Consider the following 21,958-nt stretch of genomic DNA (forward strand, 5'->3'; position numbering starts at 1 on the left):
AATGACCTACTTTGTATCGGGTCGACGCCAATCGTTTATTTTAGTGACCAGTAACACGTGTTTTGTATTACATCTGACTGATATATTAGAATTTGGGACAATGAAATCTAATTTCTACATGTGTCATTTGGCCTTGGAACAGTAATATATGATAGTAATACTAATATATGTTTGTACTTACTTTCGATTATAAATTACGAAAACGTCATGAATTCGGTTATTCTACACACTTAAGGGTCAACACGTGTTATGTATAATTTATTTATAACAGTGGAAAAATCTCTCACAATTTATGTTTTACCGTCAACCGGACATATTCAAGTTGTCACTGATCAAATATTCTGTTGTTGTGTACCACTGTATTTGAATGATGTAGCGATATGTTCGTGTGTCTTAATGCACTTAATCGAAGTTTCAACCTTTTGTGTTGTTAAAGTACTTTCCATCAAACGGTGCCTTGGTTAATGGACCTTGAATTATTATTAATTAAACATAGCAGTACAAACTCTTCATTGTATGTCAATAAGAATACAGTGGGGGATGATTACCGCGACTTCCATAAAATTATCATATAAAGTGTCTAGCAGAACAATGAGTAAATATATCATAAAACACTACCATCGTTGGATTAACGTTCTACCTTGCTACTAGAAGTTTGCTTGTGTGGATGTTACATGTACATTGACAGCGCAGGTAAGGGAATATGCCGAATCCTTAGACTTATTCTTGATTTGTTAAAAGGACATAGGTAATAATATCGCTCCTTGGTGAACATTCACCTTAAACCATAGTGTGAATAGGGAGGTGTCTAGCTGATTAACTCCATCCGAAATTATCATCACAATATACGTGCAGCTGTAATCGTTACGTTCTTTAAACGTGTGTGCCAATAGGACATAAATAGTACCCCCCAAGGCAACCCTTGACCCGGCCCCTCGTGTTTTTTAATGTTGTATAATCTATGATGCATGGATCTTCGACACTTTTAAACTAGAATTTATATCTGTAAGTTGTGCATGTATTGTTATTAATATAATGTCTTTATGTGTACGTCGTCGTCCAATGCATGCCTGTAAGTTGCTATGTATTTTGTTTATGTTTACATTAGTTTAAGAGTTAATCGGGATTTCCTGACGTAGTGTCCCTTTGTCTAGTTGTTCGGATGGGTCGACAAACTGAGGATCCGTATTTATATTTGCCTGCAATTAAACAAGCTCTGGAAATTGGAATTTGATATAAGATTAGGTCATAGTGACGCTGTCCGGGAAAAATTTCCCTTATAGCACACTGTATGGCGTATGTTCGGAGCAGAGCAGTAGGACGTTAAACCCAATCTCAATTCATTGTTTTACTTGATTATTTTTATTTAGATAATAATTCGGCAAGATGAAGTTTGATGACGTATTAGAATATCTTGGAGAATTTGGTGTATATCAGAAACGATTATATATATTGGCATGTATGCCGCCATTATTTACCGGTATATTTATCATTTCACCTGTATTTACAATGGATATACCCAACCACAGGTAAGTTACCTTTACAGTTTAGGTGAAGGTGTTCTTGAATGATTGGTGGGGGGAGGGGGGGACGAATGGTTAGTATGTGCGTGCTGTATCATAATTGAGTCAACTGGCGTGGTTGCTAATCCTCGGTTGTACGTGACAAAGAGTTGGGTCGCCTGTCCAACCTTGTGGGCTTTCTCCGGTTCATCCGGTTTTCAAGCGAATTATTGAAATAAAATTAAACCATATGTTAGTCCCGAAATGACCTAGTTTGTGTCGAGTGGACGTTAAACCCCATTTCTCTCTCTCTTCTCTTGAATGATGAATTAATGGTTAATCTGTGTACAATAAAAAAAAAGATCGACTAAGATGTCATTGAGACATTAAAACAAAACAGTTGACGGGTATTGTCGTAATTGAACTGGAAAGTAATGTCCTATGACATTGGCAAAGTAACCAAGACAGATTCATTTAAGACTAAAAATGTCCAATTATAAAGCGCTATATACACACAACGTGCTCCCCAACGTTTATGCTACGTTCCCACTACGTTCACGATGTGCGCTACGATTCAAGTCGTTGTTTTTAATCGTGGATTAATTGTGGTCATTCTATCAGGTTTGATCATATATTGTGGCCAGTCGTAGCAATCGTGCTGATCGTATCGAAACGTGTCCGAACGATAGTGGGAAACTAGCATTACACAGGATTACCAAAACATAGCCAAGTAAAACTTACCCACGTAACAGCGGGCAGACCAAGCGGAGATGCACCAGCAAGAAAATGAAATGGGGTTTAACGTCCTACAGTTCTGCTCCGACTGTCTAATGAAGATGGGCATACGCCATACAGTGTGCTTGTAAGCGAAATTTTGCCCGGCGTACTTTAATATCGAATTCCAACTGCCACGGGATCTTTTATGTACACACGGGACCCCATATTTCCGTCACATCCGAACGACTAGACAGCTTTCCTTGTCAGACTCTCAGCCCTTCACCGCTAACCAGGATAAACCACACAGAGAAAGTAACGAAGATTGGTGTGTTAGAAATTGATTTTTCTTGAAAAATCAAACTGAAAGTTATTTTAAATCAGTATTTAAATGTACACTGTAAAATAAGTGCACAATGGTCACACATGCCCGGAACCGCCATCCGTTGCAGGATAGGATTTCAACCCAGATTCCTTACCACTGGATTACAAAGACTACCTGTATTTCCTAGCATCTGTCAGATGTGCCGTGCCATCTACATCTAATGCTGCTTATGCTATACAAGGCACTGACATCAAGACTTGATTAACCAGTCTATTCCTTGTATTAAGATTGAGAATAACAATCAGATTTTACTTTCGTTTTATCTTTCAGATGTGCCGTGTCATCTTTATCGAATGACACGTATGCTATACAAGGATCGTGGCACGAAGACTTGATTAACCAGTCTATACCCAGTATTAATGATGGTTGGTCTAAATGTACTATATATAATTATACTGAAGAAGGATATGAAATAGAAGTTAATTGTAATAAATGGGTTTATGATCGATCACAGTATCTAGATACATTTATGTCACAGGTAGGAATGACGTTATGAATGAATGAATGAATGAAAATACTTATAATTTGCCATTTCCAGAAAACTGCTCAACCGCGCATGGGAAAATTCATCTATGACACAAAGCTGAACACACTAGTCAAATATTAGCCTTTCATAGTAAGCTTCACGGAAAAAAATGTGTCCTTAGTCTCGATGTGAAGATATCAATTTTGTCCAAAGCTCTTATCTCCAGGACCAGCACGTATTCAGTTTATTTCCTTCAAAGTAGGACATTCGGAATCGTTATAACGATGGACATAATGGGTTAGATCGTCAACCCTAACCCTATCCCTGGATTTAGCCCTAACGCTTACTCTATAACCTCCAATCTCGCCAACAATCACGTGCCCAATCGCGTGCCCTAACATGATCTTGACGGAATCTTGAATTGGCTTTTATTCAGTTTACTTCCTTCAAGGTAGGACGGTTAGAATCATTATAACGATGGACATACTGGCTTAGATCTATTTCATAAGGCCCACTTCAAGTTTGATCAAAGGTCACGAGATGTAAACAGGGCTAGCGCTAATCCCAAACCTAACCCAATCCCTGATTTTAGTCCTAACGCTTACCCTATAACCTACAATTTCGTCAACAATCACGTGCCCTAACATGACCATGACGAAATCTTGAGTTGGCCTTTGTAAATAGATCTAGTCGGACATACTGGGTAGTTGCACAGGGGCCCAGCGAGCAAAGGAGCTTGATGTTAATCTATGTGTGTATAACTTGATGTTTAAACATATAATTCGTCTTCATTAGCCCAGTCGGAGCAGAACAGTAGGACGTTAAAACGCCATTCCATTTTATTTAAACATAAATTTTCTTGGAAGCACCAATACAATCAGTATGATAAATTGTATTGACCATTTACACCCCTGCGCGGAGATTCGATGGACGAATGGTTAGCGCGTGCGCGTTGTATCATAAGGTTTGTCATTGAGTCAACAGGCGTGGTTTCGATTCCACGGTTGTGCGAGACAAGGAGCAGTAACGCCTGTCCAACCTCGTGGGTTTTGTCCGGGTCCTCGTGTTTCCCCCACTGCTAAAGACCCCTACGCGCAAGCGAATTATTGAAATAAAACTGAACCATGTGTTAGTCCCGAAATGATCTAGTTTGAGTCAAGTGGATGTTAAACCCCATTTATCTCTCTCTGTACTCCCGTTTTCGCTTTGTGCCATATGATAAAATTATGAAGATCTGGGTGACGCACCCCCCCCCCCCCCCCACGACACACACACACCTTTGATATCTGTCTTTGTCTTTGTGAATAATCTACACGCAGGTAGGCAAAGGCAAAAAAATGAACTAGTAGAAGTGTCGACAATTACGATCTTGTCATCAACTGTTTGTCTTGGAATGGCCATGAATGATGTTTAAATTAAAGAAGATTTCAGATGTAGTTGTCCCCCTTTTCTTTGTATCCACTGGATATCCATGAAGTGAAATGGTCTGATTCCTACATTTCAGTTAAATCTAGTTTGTGGAAAAGAAATCTACCGATCGCATGCTAATCTGGTCTTATTTATTGGAAAATTATTTGGAGCAATTGGAATGGGAATAATTTCAGACAAGTATGTATCTCTGATTCATTTTTGCGACAAAGTAAGTTAGGATAGTATTGTCATTTCTTCACCAATCCCGACCAGATCACAACCAGCCGCACCTGTAAGTCGATTCAAATTATCTGCTCATCAAGGACCGAAAAATTGAATACGCCCCCCCCCCCGGATTAACCCAGAGGTTAGTGTTGCGGAACGGAATGAGACTACTGGGGAAAGCGTATCCCCGTCTTCATTAGCCCAGTAGGAGCAGACGAGTAGGACGTTAAACCCTATTTCATTTCATTTAAAGGACGTACTAGCGTATGATGGACCAAATACCGAGCCTGACGTCATCGCAGCCATCTTCGAGTCACCATTGATTGGCAGTTGTACCGGAAACAAGCATGCCACGTTGCATGTTGATCTACATGAAATGTCGGAGTCTTAGGCTATTTTCGAAGAGCCCTATACAAGAACAACAATATAAGTAACGCTTGGGGCCCACTTTCTGGTCTAAAGCTATTTGTGAATGTCTGTCATTGAGTCAAGTGGCCTGGTTTCGATTTCCCGCTTGTACCTGGCAAGGAGTATGATCACCTGTCCAACCTCGAGGGTTTTCTCCGGGTTCACCGCTTTCCACACACTGCTAAAGACCCCTACGCACAAGTGAATTATTGAAATAAAATTTAAACATAATATGTTAGTAACGAAATGGCTTAGTTCATTGTCGAGTGAACGTTAAACCCCATTTCACTCTCTCTCTCTCTCTTTCCAGTATTGGTAGAAGGAAGACACTAATGATGAGCCTCACACTCATGACTGTATCGGGGATAACAACGGCCTTTTCTACGGAGTTAGTGAGCTTTCTTATTGGGAGATTTTTTGTTGGTATCGGCTCAATGAGTTGTTTTCTAATATCTTACGTTATTGGTAAATATTAACCAATCTGATTACAATACAGATCTATATTTCGATTCGTTTTTTTTATACTTTCGATTGCCTCTACTATATGAAGATCTGACCAGTTGTTGCGATAGGTCACGTTAGAGGTCATACGAGCGGCTTTTGACCTATGACATCAGACATTTGATTAACCAATCAGCATTGATTTTACTAGTGGATTACCCACGGTTCCGTGCAAAACAAGCCTAATGCTCGCCGTAACAGACCGTTTCATTGGCTAATACCTCACACGTCAATGATAACAACTCTTCCAGATCCTAGTGTAGTAAAGACAAATAAGACGAAATTTCAAACTATAAAACGAAACGAAATAGGATCCGTGTATTAATCAGATTAAATATGAACATACAATTATCTTTTAAGGGAGTCACGGGTGCTCAGGGAGTAAGGCGTTTTCTCGTTAACCTAGAAATAACGTGTTCGATCCTAGTGTTGGCCGAGAAAGTTCCCCCTTTTCAGTGTTGAAGACCTGGGGTATGCACGTAAAAGATCCCTTGGCAGTTGAAATTCTTTGTAAGAGCAGGACACAGTGCCACTGTATGCCCGTCTTCATTAGCTCCGTCGGAGCAGGACCTTAAACCCCGTTTCATTTCATATTATTTTACTGTGTACGATGGAACTGAATATTGAATTAATTCCAGAATGTCTCAACTTCCCCCATAACTCATGTTTTCGACCAGTTGGTTTACTTTGTGAACCTAGTATACTATGACTTATCTGTTTCATATTGAGCTTAATGCTATATCCAAAAGTAATGCTATAAGCTGCATTCCATAAACTAAAATTGAAACTGATACAAGAGTCTGCAATGCTACTTTAAATTTGCTAAACTTATATCGGATACGGGTGTTTTCTTCGTATTAATAGAAATTGATATTGGACTTTGTTGGTGTTATTTTTTTAGATTTAAGAGAGCGAGAGAGAAATGGGGTCTAATGTACACTTGACACAGACTAGGTCATTTTTGTACTAACAGATGGTTCAGTTTTATTTCAACAATTCGCTTGTGCGTAGGGGTCTTTAGCAGTGAAAGGAAACCTGAGTAAACCCACGGCGTTGGACAGGTGACCTTCTCCTTGTCATGTTCAAGCGGGGAATCGACATCACGCCATTTGACTTAATGGCGGACGTTCTCATCCAACGTTCTTGGCACTGATCTTAGATCGTGTTGTTACTGATCGAATTGTTACTGATCTTAGATATTATTTTTATTGATCTTAGATATTCTTATTACTGATCTTAGACAATATTTAAACTGATCTTAGATATTATTATTTACTAATCTCAGATCATAACATTATTGGCACTGATCTTAGATATTATTGGCACTGATCTAAGATATTATTGATATTACTGAACATAGATCATATATATTATTGTTACTGATCTTAGATACCGTTGTCTTTATTAGCCCAGTCGGTGCAGAAAGGTAGGACGATAGACACTATTTCATTTCAAGTCTGATGTCAATATCAATCAAGTGATACCCATATCTAATGTTTTATTCCCAGGAATGGAATTTGTTGGACCATCAAAGAGAAAGCTAGCTAGTAATGGGTTCATGTTATCCTGGGTAATGGGGCTATTTTTGCTCGGTTTATTAGCCTACTTTATACGAGACTGGAAGAATCTAACACTGGTTACGTCTGTACCGAACATCGTGTTTATATCGTATTGGTGGTAAGTTCTCAATAAATGTGGCCACTATCATAGATTCTGGTCTCCTGTCTATCCAAGTACGTATTGCTTGAACTATGATCGGACATGTTGGACCAAGATCATTGTCGGTAAAAACTGACAAGTATTATATCTGATTTTTCACCAATCTAATTAAAACACAGATCCTATTTCGTTTCATTTTTTATAGTTCAAAATTTCGTTTTACTTGTCTTTACTACACAAGGATTTAGAAGAGTGCTTATATAACACGCGTTCTGGATATTGTGAGGGATTCGTCAATGAAACGGTCTGTTACGGCGAGTTTTGGGCGTGAGGTGCATGGAACTGTGGGTAACCCACTAGAAATATCAACGCTGATTGGTTAATCAAATATCTGACGTTATAGGGTCAAAAGCCGCTTGTATGAATCCTGACGCGACCTCCCACTATCGACAGAATAAAAACACGAAACGAAATATAGATCTGTATTTTAATCAGATTGGTTTTTTCGCAACCCGATAATAACCATCTTTAATATGTTACGAACAGGTCAGGAATTTTGAACTAAGTTTATCATAACTCGACTATTTAGCATAAGCTGACAACATAATATTAGTTCTGACTCACCACTGACAGCCAACCATCCTGCTAGGGACAGGACCATTTAGATTAAATTTATTATAAATCTATTTTTTCAGTAAAACCTAACGGAATAGTATTGATGACTCTCCACTGGTCTTAACCGTCACTGATATGTTAAGAACTAAGTTTACTAGAAACACCTGGAAATATATTATCTCTGATTCGCCACTACGGATCACCCATCAAGCCAACCTGTTTCACAGAGAATTGCGAGTCCTCTAATATATCTGTAAAAGATAACTGCCTTTAGCACGTGCCGTCACAGCACGCGGCGTCAATCATTGGCTGAATGGCGCGTGCATTGTTTACATAAGATGTTACTGCTTCGGGCAGAATGCTGCCTTTTAGTCATTTTAATACCCATTTAAACTATAGAAAATAATTTTACCTACAAATACTTTAAACGTCTTTATTTATTTGTCTAATGCATCAAAAAATGTTTTAGAATTTAATTTGTCGGTGGAAAAAATTAAGACTCATTAAGTCGCATTGATGTTATCCTGATCAGCGTGCCGTCAAGCTAACAACATGGCAATTTCTGACTAAAATAATTATGACGCTATTTTAAATAAAAGATGTAGAAATATTCATTCTGATTCAAGGTTATTACCAGAATCGCCAAGATGGCTTCTATCCAAAGGTAGATATAAAGAAGCAGAAGCAATAATACGAAAGGCAGCTAAGGTCAATGGGGTGGAGCTTCCTGGAAGTCTTTTTGATAAATCATCCCTTGAATCACCTAAGAGTATTCAAATATGGAAGATATGTACAACGCCTCAACTACTGAAAATATCACTCATAGTTTTCTTCAACTGGTAAATCGATAATTCTAAATTAAATTATGGTTTGATTCTAATAATGAAATATAAAAATATATCATGAACACATTAGTGTATCAATTTGAAGATTCTTTCATATGTTATGAAGGAGATCTCTGGGTTTTTTTATCGTTGGTGGTCGAGAAAGTTCCTCGAAATATTTCGATGTATTTTCCCCTTGCCGGTTGTATTGGAAAAGGGACAGTGTCTTGTCATTCTGCCCCGGGTAAACGCACGTTGTCGTACACGTAGTCGAACTACCGATAGGTGGAATTCGCTGTCTGGGCAAAATGACCTCTTTAATATTGGAACAGAAACGTAGATCTGTCTTGAACTCCATTATATTTGTAGACAATGGAAGTGAAATGAAATGAAATGAGGGGTTTAACGCCCTACTGTAGTGCTCCTACTGGGCTAATGAACACGGGCATACGCCATACAATGCTAAGATTGAAAAATATGTACGGGCAGCGGCACTATGGCCTACTCTTATATTGAATTCCAACTGCTAAGGGCTCTTTTACGTGCACGCCATTGTATACACGGATACTCGATATTTTCGTACCATCCGAACGACTAGACAGCTGTCCTTTTCAGGCCCTCCATTCTGCTCCTGAGACACGGTGGCTAGGTGGTTAAGACGCTGGCTCGCTAGCCTGGAGGTCGGGTGTTCGATCCAGAAAGTTCATCTGGATTTTCCGACGTGGTTTCCCCTTGTCAGTGGTGCAGAACGGGGGGCCTGACAAAGACAGCTATCTAGACCTTCGGATGAGACGGAAAACCGAGGTCCCGTGTATACATTGGAATGCACATAAAGATCCCTTGGCAGTTGGAATTCGATATAAGAGTAGGCGATAGTGCCGCTGTCCGGGCAAAATTTCCCTCATAGCACACTGTATGGCGTATGCCCGTCTTCATTAGCCCAGTATAGGAGCAGAACAGTAGGACGTTAAACCCCATTTCATTCCATTTCATTTCCACTCTGCTCCACTGACAAGAGGGAACCACGCCGGAAAATCCCGATGAACTTTTTCGGCCAATGCAGGGATCGATCGATTAGCGTCTTACCAACTTACCCACATGTAGACATGATGATGAAAATAGTTGTATTTTACGTCAGTATGATCATGTCTACATGTAGACAATGGATTTGTTCATTTTGTAGATGGGTTCCAGGCATGACTTATTATGGTTTAACGTTAAATGTTTTATTAAAATGGATTTGTTTTTGTAGGGGGGTTGGTTAGCACGTGCGTGCTGTATCATAAGGCCTGTCATTGAGTCAACATCCGTGGTTTCGAATCACCGGTTGTACGCGACAAGGAGTAGGGTCGCCCAACACGGTGGGTTTTCTCCCGTTTCCTCTCACTGCTAAAGACCCCTACACCCATTCGAATTATTGAAATAAAATTAAACTATATGTTAGTCCCAAAATGACCTAGGTTGTGTTGAGTGGACGTTAAACCCATCTCTCTCTCTATCTCTCTCCCTCTCTCTCTCTTTCTCTCTCTCTCTCTCTCTCTCTCTTTATAATTAACTGCAACGCATATTTGATTATTTTGCAGAAAATAAACTAGGTCATTTCGGGACTAATACATGGTTCAATTGTAAAATAAACAAACATCCAAATAAAATAGTATTTTAGAGGTTGATTGGCCAAAACAAACCTCTAAAATACTCTTTTATTTGGATGTTTGTTTATTTTAAAATTGAACCAAAATAAGATATATCAATAATAAGATATATGTCTTCCTCCCGGTGAGTTTTTTTATGAGAACACGCTATCTGCAAGTGTTCGAGGTCCAGTAAAATCATTTGGGTATAATATGCCAGGAAAGCACGCGGATATCTTTATATCTGTCTTTTGGTTACTTATTAAAGCGTTTCATTTGTCTTTTAAATGATTCAGGCTCCAATGCAGGCGTCTTTGAAAAATCCCCCTCTTGTCAAACTTGCATCGATTCTTCGAATAATATCACTACTGAACAAATTATCCGGTAATCCACAGGTGGCGATGTAACCGGCCGCAAATGCTAGTTTTGACAAACGGAGAAGTTTCGCTGAAAGAGAGATGTTAATTCATACAGAGAATGTATCCCCCACATTAGCACCTCTCTCTCTCTCCCTCTTATGGTTTAACTTTAAATATTTTACTTATTTAAGACAATGACTTTGTTTTTTGTAGGTTTGTTGCAAGCATGACTTATTATGGTTTAACATTAAATGTTTCAAATCTAAGCGGCGATACTTATCTCAACTTTACAATTTATAACGTAGCAGAAATGATCGCCTATATTTTGTGTCTTCTACTATTAGACAGATTAGGAAGGAAGATTTTACACTGTTCTTTTATGTTATTTGGGGGTATAGCTTGCCTGAGTACCATGTTTCCGGTTATATATGGAGATGAATGTAAGTAGAAGGTTTATAGTAGGTTACCCACACTTTCACAACCGTTTTCACGGCAATACTATATATACCGGAAAACAACGGAAAACAACGAAAGACAACGAAAAACACCGAAAAACAACCGGAACGCGCCGGGAAAACATCATGTTATGCTAAATACCGAAAAACACCGGAAAAACACTGAATACCCGAAAACACACTAAATACCGGAAAATATCCTAAATAGGTCACCTGGAGCCTGGTCCTCTGTATGCGGGGTGGGGGTAGGGTTAGGGTTACGTTTTTCCGGTGTTTTCCAGAGGACCAGCGGGGGGTTAAAGTTAGGGTTGGGGTTAGTTTTTTCCGGCTTTTCCCAGAGGACCAGGCTCCGGATTCGGTATTTAGTGTTTTTCTGGTATTTTCCGGTATTCAGTAAAACATCGTGTTTTCCGGTTGTTTTCCGGTGTTTTTCGGTGTTTTCCGGTATATAGTATAAACCCAGTTTTCGTGTTTTTATAAAATGGCCCACAGTACAGCTTTAGTAAACGATTAGCTAAATTCCTGATGTGGGGAAACACATTTAGGTTTAATTGTTCTATCGATTAAATTATTGAATAACGTATTTGTACACTATTCTTTATTAGTAGAATTCATTACTGGACTGGGGGCCGCGGTAGCTCTATGAGTAAGACGCTGGCTCACTAACCAAGGTCCCAGGTTTTGATCCCAGTAAAGTTCCCTTAGTCAGGAGTACACGACGGATGACCTGATAGGGTACACTTAATGAAAAGCAACGTTGACAGCTGGAATTTAATTATTTCGCGGTCAAACTTTCACTCATAGCATGCATGCCATTTACTCGTCTCCATTAGCCACCGTGGAACGGAACGGTAGGGCGCTAGACTAGTTGTACTTCATTAATTCGGGGGGGGGGGGTATGGCTGAATGGTTGTCGTGTGCGCGTTGTATCATTAGGTCTGTCATTGAGTCAACTGACTAGATTTTGATTACCCGTACGTGAGAAGGAGTACGGTCGCCTGTTCAACCTCGTGGGTTTTCCCCGAGTCCCCCGGTTTCCTCCAACAACTAAAAACCCTTACGCGCAAGTGAATTAATGAAATAAAATTAAACCATATGTTAGTCCCGAAATGACTAGTTTATGTACAGTGGACGTTAAACCCCCATTTCTCTCTCTCTTTCTTCATTAATTCAACAATAATTCATATTAAAATATTATATATTACAGCTCACATATGGATGACATCAGCCTTATCGATGGTTGGAAAATTGTCGATATCAGCAGCTTATGCCACCATATATATCTTTAGTACAGAACTGTTTCCAACAGTTCTAAGAAACTCAGCTTTAGGAAGTAGTTCTACCTGTTCACATTTTGGGGGAATGTTATCACCCTATATTGCTGATCTAGTAAGTATTTATACAGCAAACATTGTTAGTCATTTACGGGACGCATAGAGCCCTGAAATCACAGTCTGCTCGCTCATGTGCTCATCGTTGTAGACTAACTATCGTTGAAAAAATCATTCGGCGTCCCAGAAAAGATATAAATCGACACCAAAAACATGGAAATCGATCAAGTTGAAGCGTTTTGGCGTACAACACCTGTTTCGGCGAGATGACGTCATTGTGACTTCACACAGTTGTAATGACGTCATGCACGACCGTTGAAATCATTGTTTTTGAGTGTGCTTGCCCTGTAATATCCCCAAAATGTAACTGATGTTCTTGTATTAGAGAAATTCCCTAATCACTGTATTCTAAAAACGGCAAAAAAACAACATGGCAGATATCGATGACGTCATCAGCCGCTACGACGTCATGACGTCATCAATTACGTCGACCAACCATGCAATGTGAAGAGGATGTCAATATGGTTATGCGTAAGAATAATTATTCATTTCAATATATTCACGGTGCATGATTTTATCCATACTTCAATTTTAGCGAGTTAATTCTGCAACGTTTTTAGAAAAAAATGCTATTAATTTGGCCAGTACTGTACATTGTACTGTTTGCATGTACATTATATAATTGGGATCCCTGCATTGACCGAAAAAGTTCATTAGGATTTTCCGGCGTGGTTTTCTCTTGTCAGTGGTGCAGGACGGAGGGCTTTCCCCGGTAACTGTCTAGTTATTCGGATGAGACGAAAAACCCAGATCCCCTGTTCACATACGCGGCACATGTAATTTGATATAAGAGTAGGCCATAGTGCCACTGCGCAAGCAAAATTGCCATCATAGTAAACTGTATGACGCATGTCCGCTTTCATTAGCCCAGTCGGAGCAGAATATTAGGGCGTTAAACTCCATTTCATTTCATGTATATTATTGAATGTACATACTTTAAATGTATTTGTGTAAACACTGGAACGGTATCAACATAGGCCTAGCTTGTTCCTCAATCCAATTTTAAATGACAATAAAATATTGTTTATATAAATACAATAATTTGTTTCAGGGGATAATAATCGGAGGAGATTTGAAAACAGCGCTTCCGTTAATAGTATTTGGTTCAACATGTGTAACAGCCGGTTTGCTGTCTCTACTTCTTCCAGAAACATTAAACCAAAAGCTACCTGAAACTATCGAAGATACTAAATCCCTTCATAGGTATGTAAAATATATTATATTCTTTAATGTAATGGGGGTCACTGTGCCTAAGTGGGTAAGACGCTGGCTCGGTAGCCGGGAGGTTGGTTGTTCGATCCCTGCATTGGCAGAGAATGTTCATCCAGATTTTCCGGCGTCGTTCCCCCTTGTCAGTGATGCAGGACGGAGGACCTGGCAAGGACAGCTGTCTAGTCATTCGGATGGGACGAAAAACCGAGGCCCCGTGTACACATTGGTGTGCACGTAAAAGATCCCTTGACAGTTGAAATTCGATATAAGAGTAAGCCGTAGTGCGGCTGTCCGGGCAAAATTTCCCTCATAGCACACTGATGGCGTATGCCCGTCTTCATTAGCCCTGTTCGGAGCAAACCAGTAGGACATTAAACCCCATTTCATTTCATTTCATTTCTTAAATGTAATGACGCATTGTTTATGTGTCCAATGGTTCGTTATGTTTTATTGTCATGCCAAGACGGTCAATGCACTATGAATGTCTCATTAGCCATGCTGAATTCATGTTAATGAAAACCCCACCGTTCTTTGCCTTAGACGGCTTTAAATAATGAGTAATAATCCACTCCACAAATACAGTAATTCATTGTTGAATTTGCTTAATTAAAGCATTTTTCTTGTATTTTTTAAGGAAAGGTCAACGTAAAGGTGAAATCGAGATGCCAGAAATCAACGATAATAATGACGTAATGGAAAAATTCCTGACTGTCGACAAGACAGTAAAGGCGTGAATATTTGAATATTGTATATTTACAGTTCTCAGCATTTAATAAATAATATTTGTATTTTTAAATATTGTCTCGCCATGAATATGTTTACTGTCCCGCCATATAATATTCCACTGCTGGAACGTCAGACAACATGAAATGCAATGGGGCTTGACGTCCTACTTTTCTCCCCCGACTGTGCTAATGGAGACATACAAACGCCATGCAGGGTGCGATGAGTGGGGGAGGGGTGTTGACGGGAAAACAGCCTTAAGGCCTACTCTTATATAAAATTCTGTAAAGGTTCTTTTACGTGCACGCCAATATTTACACCCTACCTGGTTCATGTGTAGGAAGCTAACGTTATTAGTCTATTTTGTGTTGTACAGCAGTGCGCCAGTAATGTGGTACGTGAAAACCTCAATAAATGAAATGAATTGGGGTTTAACGTATTACTTCCGTCCCGTTTGCTAATGAAGACGGACATACACCATACCATGTGATATACAGGATAATTTGCCCGGACAGCGGCGCTACGTCCTAATCTTATATCGAATTCCAACTGCCAAGATATTTTTTACGTGCACGCCAAAATGTACGCGGGACTTCGGTTTTTCGTCCTGCAAGGGGAAACCACACCGGAAAATCTTGAGCTTTCTCGGCCAATACGGGGATCGAACCCGCGACCTTCAGACTAGCGAGCCAGCGTCTTACTCACTTAGCCACCGTGGCTCCCTTTATTTCAACAATTCACTTGCGAATAGGCGTCCTTAGAAGTGGGAGGAAACACGATAACCTGGAGAAAACCCACGCGGTTGGACAGGCGATCCTACTCCTTGTCACGTACACGCGGGGAATCGAAACCATGTCACCGGACTCGATGACAGACATTGTTATTTCACGCGCATGCGTTAAACCAGTGGCCCCCTCTCCCCTACACTTAAACATCCATTATCTAAGAGCTAAATCTGCCTAATGCAGGTCTTTCTTTGAGCCTTAAAGGTATATTATAAATTATTACTTAGACATTTATTAACCTGATTTTAAATAGATTAGAACTGTTCGGTCATTAAATGATTTAATTTAAAAATGGATAAGCGAGAATAAGACTCGAATCACTAGTACGGTAGGAACGATCAATGCACAAATCTTATCAAAACTACAACCATTGATAACTTTGCTCAAAATAAAGTAATTATAGTATAGCGAGAACGGTCAGCTCTTTATCCAAATCTTAAATAAAGCAACTTTAATAAAAGTATTTTCGTGATGTGATTTTGGAGTGGAGTAGACTATGTGATATTATCTTTAGTATATTTATCAAGGCATTTGTATTAGCGTCGCGCGCTGATATGAATCTTTTTCCTCTTAGCTTAATTATGCTATATTCAATTCTAATGTAATTATGTTGTAAGGTGACACTCACCGAGAAACATAATAGTATAGTTTGATATTTAGACGTTTTTCGTGATTCTGTTAAAAAAAACACCCCCACCACACACACACACACACAAATACAAAGAATAATCAAAGTATCAAATACGATTGCACATCCAACATTTCTTCACCCACCAGGATAATGAATCCGTCCACCGAGAAACATTATAATATATATTGATATTTAGACGTTTCTGTTGATCCTTGAAAAAAGTGGTTTCGAATCCCCGGTTGTACGTGGCAAGGAGTAGGGTCGCCTGTCCAACCTCGTGGGTTTTCTCCGGGGCCTCCGGTTTCCTCCCACTGCTAAAGACCCCTACGCGCAAGCGAATTATGTAAATAAAATTAAACCATATGTTGGTCCCGAAATGACCTAGTTTGTGTCACGTGGCAGGCTAGCGATGCCATCTAGAGTTGATTATGCTCTGGATAGGTTAATTAATGTCTAATTAATAATTTAGATAACATTATTTCAGGCTTAAACAAAGACCTGCAATAGGCAGATTTAGCTCTTGCATAATGTATGTTTAAATAAGGTTTAACGTGCTACATTGCTTCACCCAGCGGTATAACGAATACAGGCATACTCCCTACACTGAGCTAAGAGGGAAAGTATGCCCGGTCAGCAATTGAATTCCAACAGTCAAAGGTAGTTTTATGGGCACACTAACGTGTACACGGGGCCTCGATTTTTCTTACATAGAAAGTTCCAAAAGCTTCGAGAAGGGGTGTGTGTGGGGGGGGGGGGGCGAATGGTTAGCACGTGCACGCTGTATCATAAGGTGTGTCATTGAGTCAACTGGCGTGGTTTCGAATCCCCGGTTGTAGGTGGCAAGGAGTAGGGTCGCCTGTCCAACCTCGTGGGTTTTCACCGGGTCCGCCGGTTTCCTCCCACTGCTAAAGACCCCTACACGCAAGCGAATTATTGAAATAAAATTGAGCCATATGTTAGTTCCGAAATGACCTACTTTGTGTCGAGTGGACGTTAAACCCCTTTTCTCTCTCTCTTATTACGATTCCGGCCTGCTATCCGCGACTAAAAGAAACAAAGATGATTTCGCATAGAGTACCATTATAAACATATTCTGGATTAAATATTTAGTTTCTATATGGAAAATAGTAAATGCAGCATCACCCCCCCCCCCCTGCCCCCCAAAAAATAAACAAAACAATCCCTGATTGTGTGTTGTACTATTTTTCATTGAATACACATTGTTAACATGTTTATGTATGGTTTAATGGTCGAGAGCGAGACATTAAGTAATATATTGATACTTCACGAGGCTTTAGCGGAGTGTTGTTTCGATATATTACGCAATGCCTTTTAGCTCGGGACCATTAAACAACTTAAAATACAGACACTATCCCGCACATGCTTTTCAATGAAATACGTCACGCGAGTCCAAAATTCATCTAGTATAGATAATGTACGATTGGAAAGTTGCCCGTACATTATTGGAAATAATGGTTCGCCAACATCCAAGGATGACGTCACATCTGTATTTTAATTCACTCTTCGAAACTGTGCTTGAAAGAAAAAAAATATCTGACAATTAAACATTAGACATAGATTGTACATTAATAGCCCAATATTCAACGTGGAAACGTCAAACTGAATGATTGATTGGACAATACGATGTGTCGCAAAAGAATTTGCCCGACAAAAATTATACTTATGTAACAAATTCTATACCAGACCCTCCAAATACTTATTTTTCTAACAAGCCTGTTTGGTAACGTGTTCCAACACTTGACAACGGAAGTCATTATAACTTTGTTTTTTGACAGTTCTGTTTCCATCAATTTTTAGATAGGATTTTCTGTATCTGTATATACCTGTCTGTGTCGTTTTACCTTCAAACAGGAAGTGTTACTTGTATTATAAAGTTCATAAAAGATTTATTATTTTAATCTATAGAGTTGTCGATAACAACAAGATGGTGTAACTTTACCTTCCCTAAATGACAACATGTCGTAGCAAATACTGGTCACGGTTTCTACACAATTAACAAACTATTAAAATAACGTGACCGGATCAAAAACGTCGATATTATGTAACCGAGAAGTTGTTGTATACGGGCATGGGATCCTCGCTATATGATATTACAATATCTAATTATACTTCCTGACCAGGTTGATGAATAAAAGAAACGGGACCAATATATGACATAACATACCAGTTAAGCGGTTGACGTATATAGATGGGCTGGTACTAGATACATCGAAATAGTTTCCAGGCGTAGTACTACAACGTATATCGTTAAGTATATATTTGTAATCCTTTATCCGGTGACGTATATATCTTAACTGGTCAGAGTAAGTATTATATCTTTGTTTTCGTTAATATTCACCATTATACACAAGCACGACGTTTCGATAATTATTCTCTTATCGTAACCACAAGCACATACCGATATATTCACATAATACATTGAACAATTGGTTCTAAAAACATATGGAGAGAGAGAGAGAGAGAGAGAGAGAGGGGGGGGGTTAACGTCCACTCGACACAGACTAAGTCATTTCGGGACTAACACTTGGTTCAGTTTAATTTCAATATTTCGCGGAGGGGTCTTTAGCAGTGGGAGGAAACCAGAGGACATGAAAAAAATCACGAGATTGGACAGGCGACCCTACTCCTTGAAACGCACAACTGGGGAATCGGAACCACGTCAGTTGACTCAATGTCAGATCTTATAATACAGAGCGCAGTTGATAACCATTCATTGAAGTGGTAATTATTTCCGCAGTGATGGTAATTATTCTCATTGGAGTGGTAATTATTTCCACCGATGTGGTAATTATTCTCATTACAATGAGAAGTTTTAAATCTTTTCAGAAGGATGGTGTTAGTTGGTTACAGAATGATAAAAATATTGATTTACTGTGTTTGTCTCTTTCCATGTTTTATACTATCTGGTAAGTAGAACATTATTTACTCATAACACGTGATAAACGCCCTGGTTAATAAACCAGTTAAATCATAATATACTCATAACACGTGGTATGCTGTCTGGTTAGTAAAACAGTTAAATTATAATCTGCTGATAACACAAAACACAACAGCTTATTTATTTATCTTGTGTTGATGTTGAATGAAGCGTAATATAAACGAATCGTACATTCTGGTTTACATTCAAAATCCCAAATGAAACACCCCATTGTCAGTTAATTTACTTCTAGACACACGATAGTTTCCTACTCGATATTATTTATTTATCTTGTGTTGATGTTGAATGAAGCGTAATATAAACGAATCGTACATTCTGGTTTACATTCAAAATCCCAAATGAAACACCCCATTGTCAGTTAATTTACTTCTAGACACACGATAGTTTCCTGCTCGATATTGGGGTTACATTATCGCCGTATATGATACAATGTTGACAATATTCCTCAAATTAGACTCTACGGTTAACGGGACTGTGGTTACAAATTCATCTGTGTTAATCTTATATATTTTACCTTTCAGAAACTAAAGTCAGTACAGCTTGTTTTGGCGCACTAGGTCCAGAAGAGTGTGCTAAACATAGACTCAGCTGTACAGAACCATTGTTTATATCAATAACTAATATAACATTTGGATATCGACGAGGGTGTAACTATTATGGTGTAAGTAGCTGTGTTAATACAACCTGCTGTAGAGAACAGCCTGGAGATTGTTTTACACCTTACAACCAGACACTTCTATCACAACTACAACAAACATGTAAGGAGAGATCCAGCTGTGCACTTGATAGACATCAGTTGTATGAACATTCTCGATATTGTCGTCTGGGTTATATATTTCACTCATACAGCAAGATAGAATATCAGTGCATAGGTAAGTTTAAAATACCGCTTCGACGTCATCCTTTGATGTTGGCGTAACACTATTTCAAATAATGGTATGGGCAATGTGCTAAACGTACTTGATTTATACTAGTTGAAATATTGGACCCGCGTGACGTATTTCACTGAACTGCACGTGATGGATAGTGTCTGTATTTTATGATATGACGTCATCCTTTGAAGCTGGTGGACGGTTGTTCGATCTCTACATTGGCCGAGAAAGTTCATCCTGATTTTCTGGTGTGTTTCCTCTTGTCAGTTATGCAGAAAAGGACAGCTGTCTTGTCGTTCGGATGGGACAAAAAGATCCATTGGCAGTTGGAATTCGATATAAGAGTAGGCCGTAGTGCCGCAGTCCGGGCAAAATTCCCCTCATAGCACACTGTATGGGTATGTCCGTCTTCATTAGCCCAGTTTGGCGCAAAGCAGTAGAACGTTAAACCCCTATTCCATTTCATTTCCAAAACTACATTTTAAAAGTTACATTGCAAATGTATTCAATCAGGTTAAATGTAACGAACTTATTTATCCATAGTATGGCGTATGCACTTCTTCATTAGCCCACTTCGGAGCAGAATAGTCGGATGTTAAACCCCATCTCATTTCATTTCTCGACATTGGTTATACCAAAACAGGAACGTAGCCTTAAATGTGACCATTACAATTTCATTTTTAGCAATATAATTCATTACCTTGAAAATAATTAATTACCATTACCAGTATGGCATGACTATACGTGTATCAATAAATGTACGATCCTCTTTATAGACATTGCAAAGACAACTTTATTTTTTTTCTGAAATCAGCCAAAAAATCTTTGATTCACCATTACAGAGTTTTGTCTATAAATTGTCACTTCTATAAATGACAAACTCAAGACAAAGTCGCTCAGCAAAAACCACAAGTTAAAATGTGTTTGATTCTTTTATTCTTTACTTTTCTCCTGTCACTGAATCAACTACTATGATCGTATCTGTAATAAGTTCTCCAGCCACTGAACAATACCGAGAAACCATAGTAAGACAAGGTAGTTTTTAATTATTACTTGCTATCTCAATTTACACAAATCTATAAACATGTATTATTGAAACAAAATAACACTTTTGAATACTGCTACTCCGTATTTCAATTGATCAGATACAGAATCAGCAACCGTTAATGCAACTTTTGCAGGTGGAGAAACAGCGATTGTTGGTGGAGTTAAAGAACTAGCTATTGTTGGTGGAGTGTTAGGAACAGTTATAATCACCTGTATTGTTATCATGGTTATTCTTGTAATAAAAAAAAGGTAAGTTGTGTTATATCAGTAATACTAAATAGGTAAAAATTGTTATATTAGTAATACTATATAGGCAAATATTGTTATATTAGTAATGCTACATAGGTACACATTGTTATTACTCGTGCTAAAAAGGTAATAAATGAAATGAAATGAAATGGAGTTTAACGTCCTACTGTTCTGCTCCTATGCTGGGCTAATGAAGACGGGCATACGCCATACAGTGTGGTATGGGGGAAATTTTGCCCGGGCAGCGGCACTCTCGCCGAATTCCAACTGCCAAGGGATCTTTTACGTGCATTCTAATGTATACACGGGACCTCGGTTTTTCGTATCATCCGAAGGACTAGACAGCTGTCCTTGTCAGGCCCCCCGTTCTGCACCACTGACATGTTCGGTCCCGTGTTCGGTCCCGGTGTTGGCCAAGACAATTCATTTGCCAGTCAGAGCAGAACAGTGGGACGTTGAACACCGTTTCATTTCATTTCCGGCGTGATTCCCCCTTTTCAGTCGTGTAGGATAGGGGTCCTGGTAAGGGACAACGTATAGTCGTTTGAATGGGACGAAACATCGAGGTATCATGCTCGTAACAGTCCCTGTGGCAGTAGTAGCAGTGTCCACTCTCATAGCACGTTGTATGGCGCACGGCCGTCTTCATTGGCCCGATCGGAGCAGAACAGTAGGACGTTAAACAACATTTCATTTCATTTCATTACCAACATTATTTTCTAACTACCAGTACTATAGTACATAAACCTAGTCAAGAAATTACCGTAAACGCTAATCCATTTTTGTATAATTACAGAAGGTTGTCGAAACTGAATTCCGAGTCGCATCAAGATGATCACCTATATGATTCCCCACCAAGCAGGTCTAGAGATGGGCAAAGTCAACATTCAACTATAAACAATGAACGCACTAATTATTATAATATAGGTAACGTC

General features: G+C 39.1%; 1 protein-coding gene across 3 annotated transcripts; it reads left to right on the plus strand.

Moving 5' to 3' along the window:
• The first annotated feature begins 350 nt into the window (after positions 1–350).
• On the plus strand, positions 351–14,553 carry LOC126810239 (organic cation transporter protein). Of its 3 annotated transcripts, none has more exons than XM_050535243.2 (11): positions 351–693; positions 1,371–1,529; positions 2,872–3,079; positions 4,572–4,675; positions 5,421–5,575; positions 7,120–7,288; positions 8,512–8,724; positions 10,913–11,139; positions 12,362–12,543; positions 13,597–13,748; positions 14,392–14,553. In XM_050535243.2, the coding sequence occupies exons 2-11, from the start codon at positions 1,387–1,389 to the stop codon at positions 14,489–14,491; spliced, it is 1,653 nt and encodes a 550-aa protein (XP_050391200.2). In that variant the 5' UTR covers positions 351–693; positions 1,371–1,386; the 3' UTR covers positions 14,492–14,553. The 3 variants fall into 3 exon arrangements, with proteins under 3 accessions (XP_050391200.2, XP_050391201.2, XP_050391202.2); XM_050535244.2 differs by lacking the exon at positions 351–693 and adding an exon at positions 944–1,005; XM_050535245.2 differs by lacking the exon at positions 351–693 and adding an exon at positions 994–1,072.
• Positions 14,554–21,958: the final 7,405 nt, after the last annotated feature.

Source organism: Patella vulgata, chromosome 2, assembly GCF_932274485.2.
Source record: "Patella vulgata chromosome 2, xgPatVulg1.2, whole genome shotgun sequence".
In the NCBI taxonomy this organism is placed as follows: domain Eukaryota; kingdom Metazoa; phylum Mollusca; class Gastropoda; family Patellidae; genus Patella; species Patella vulgata.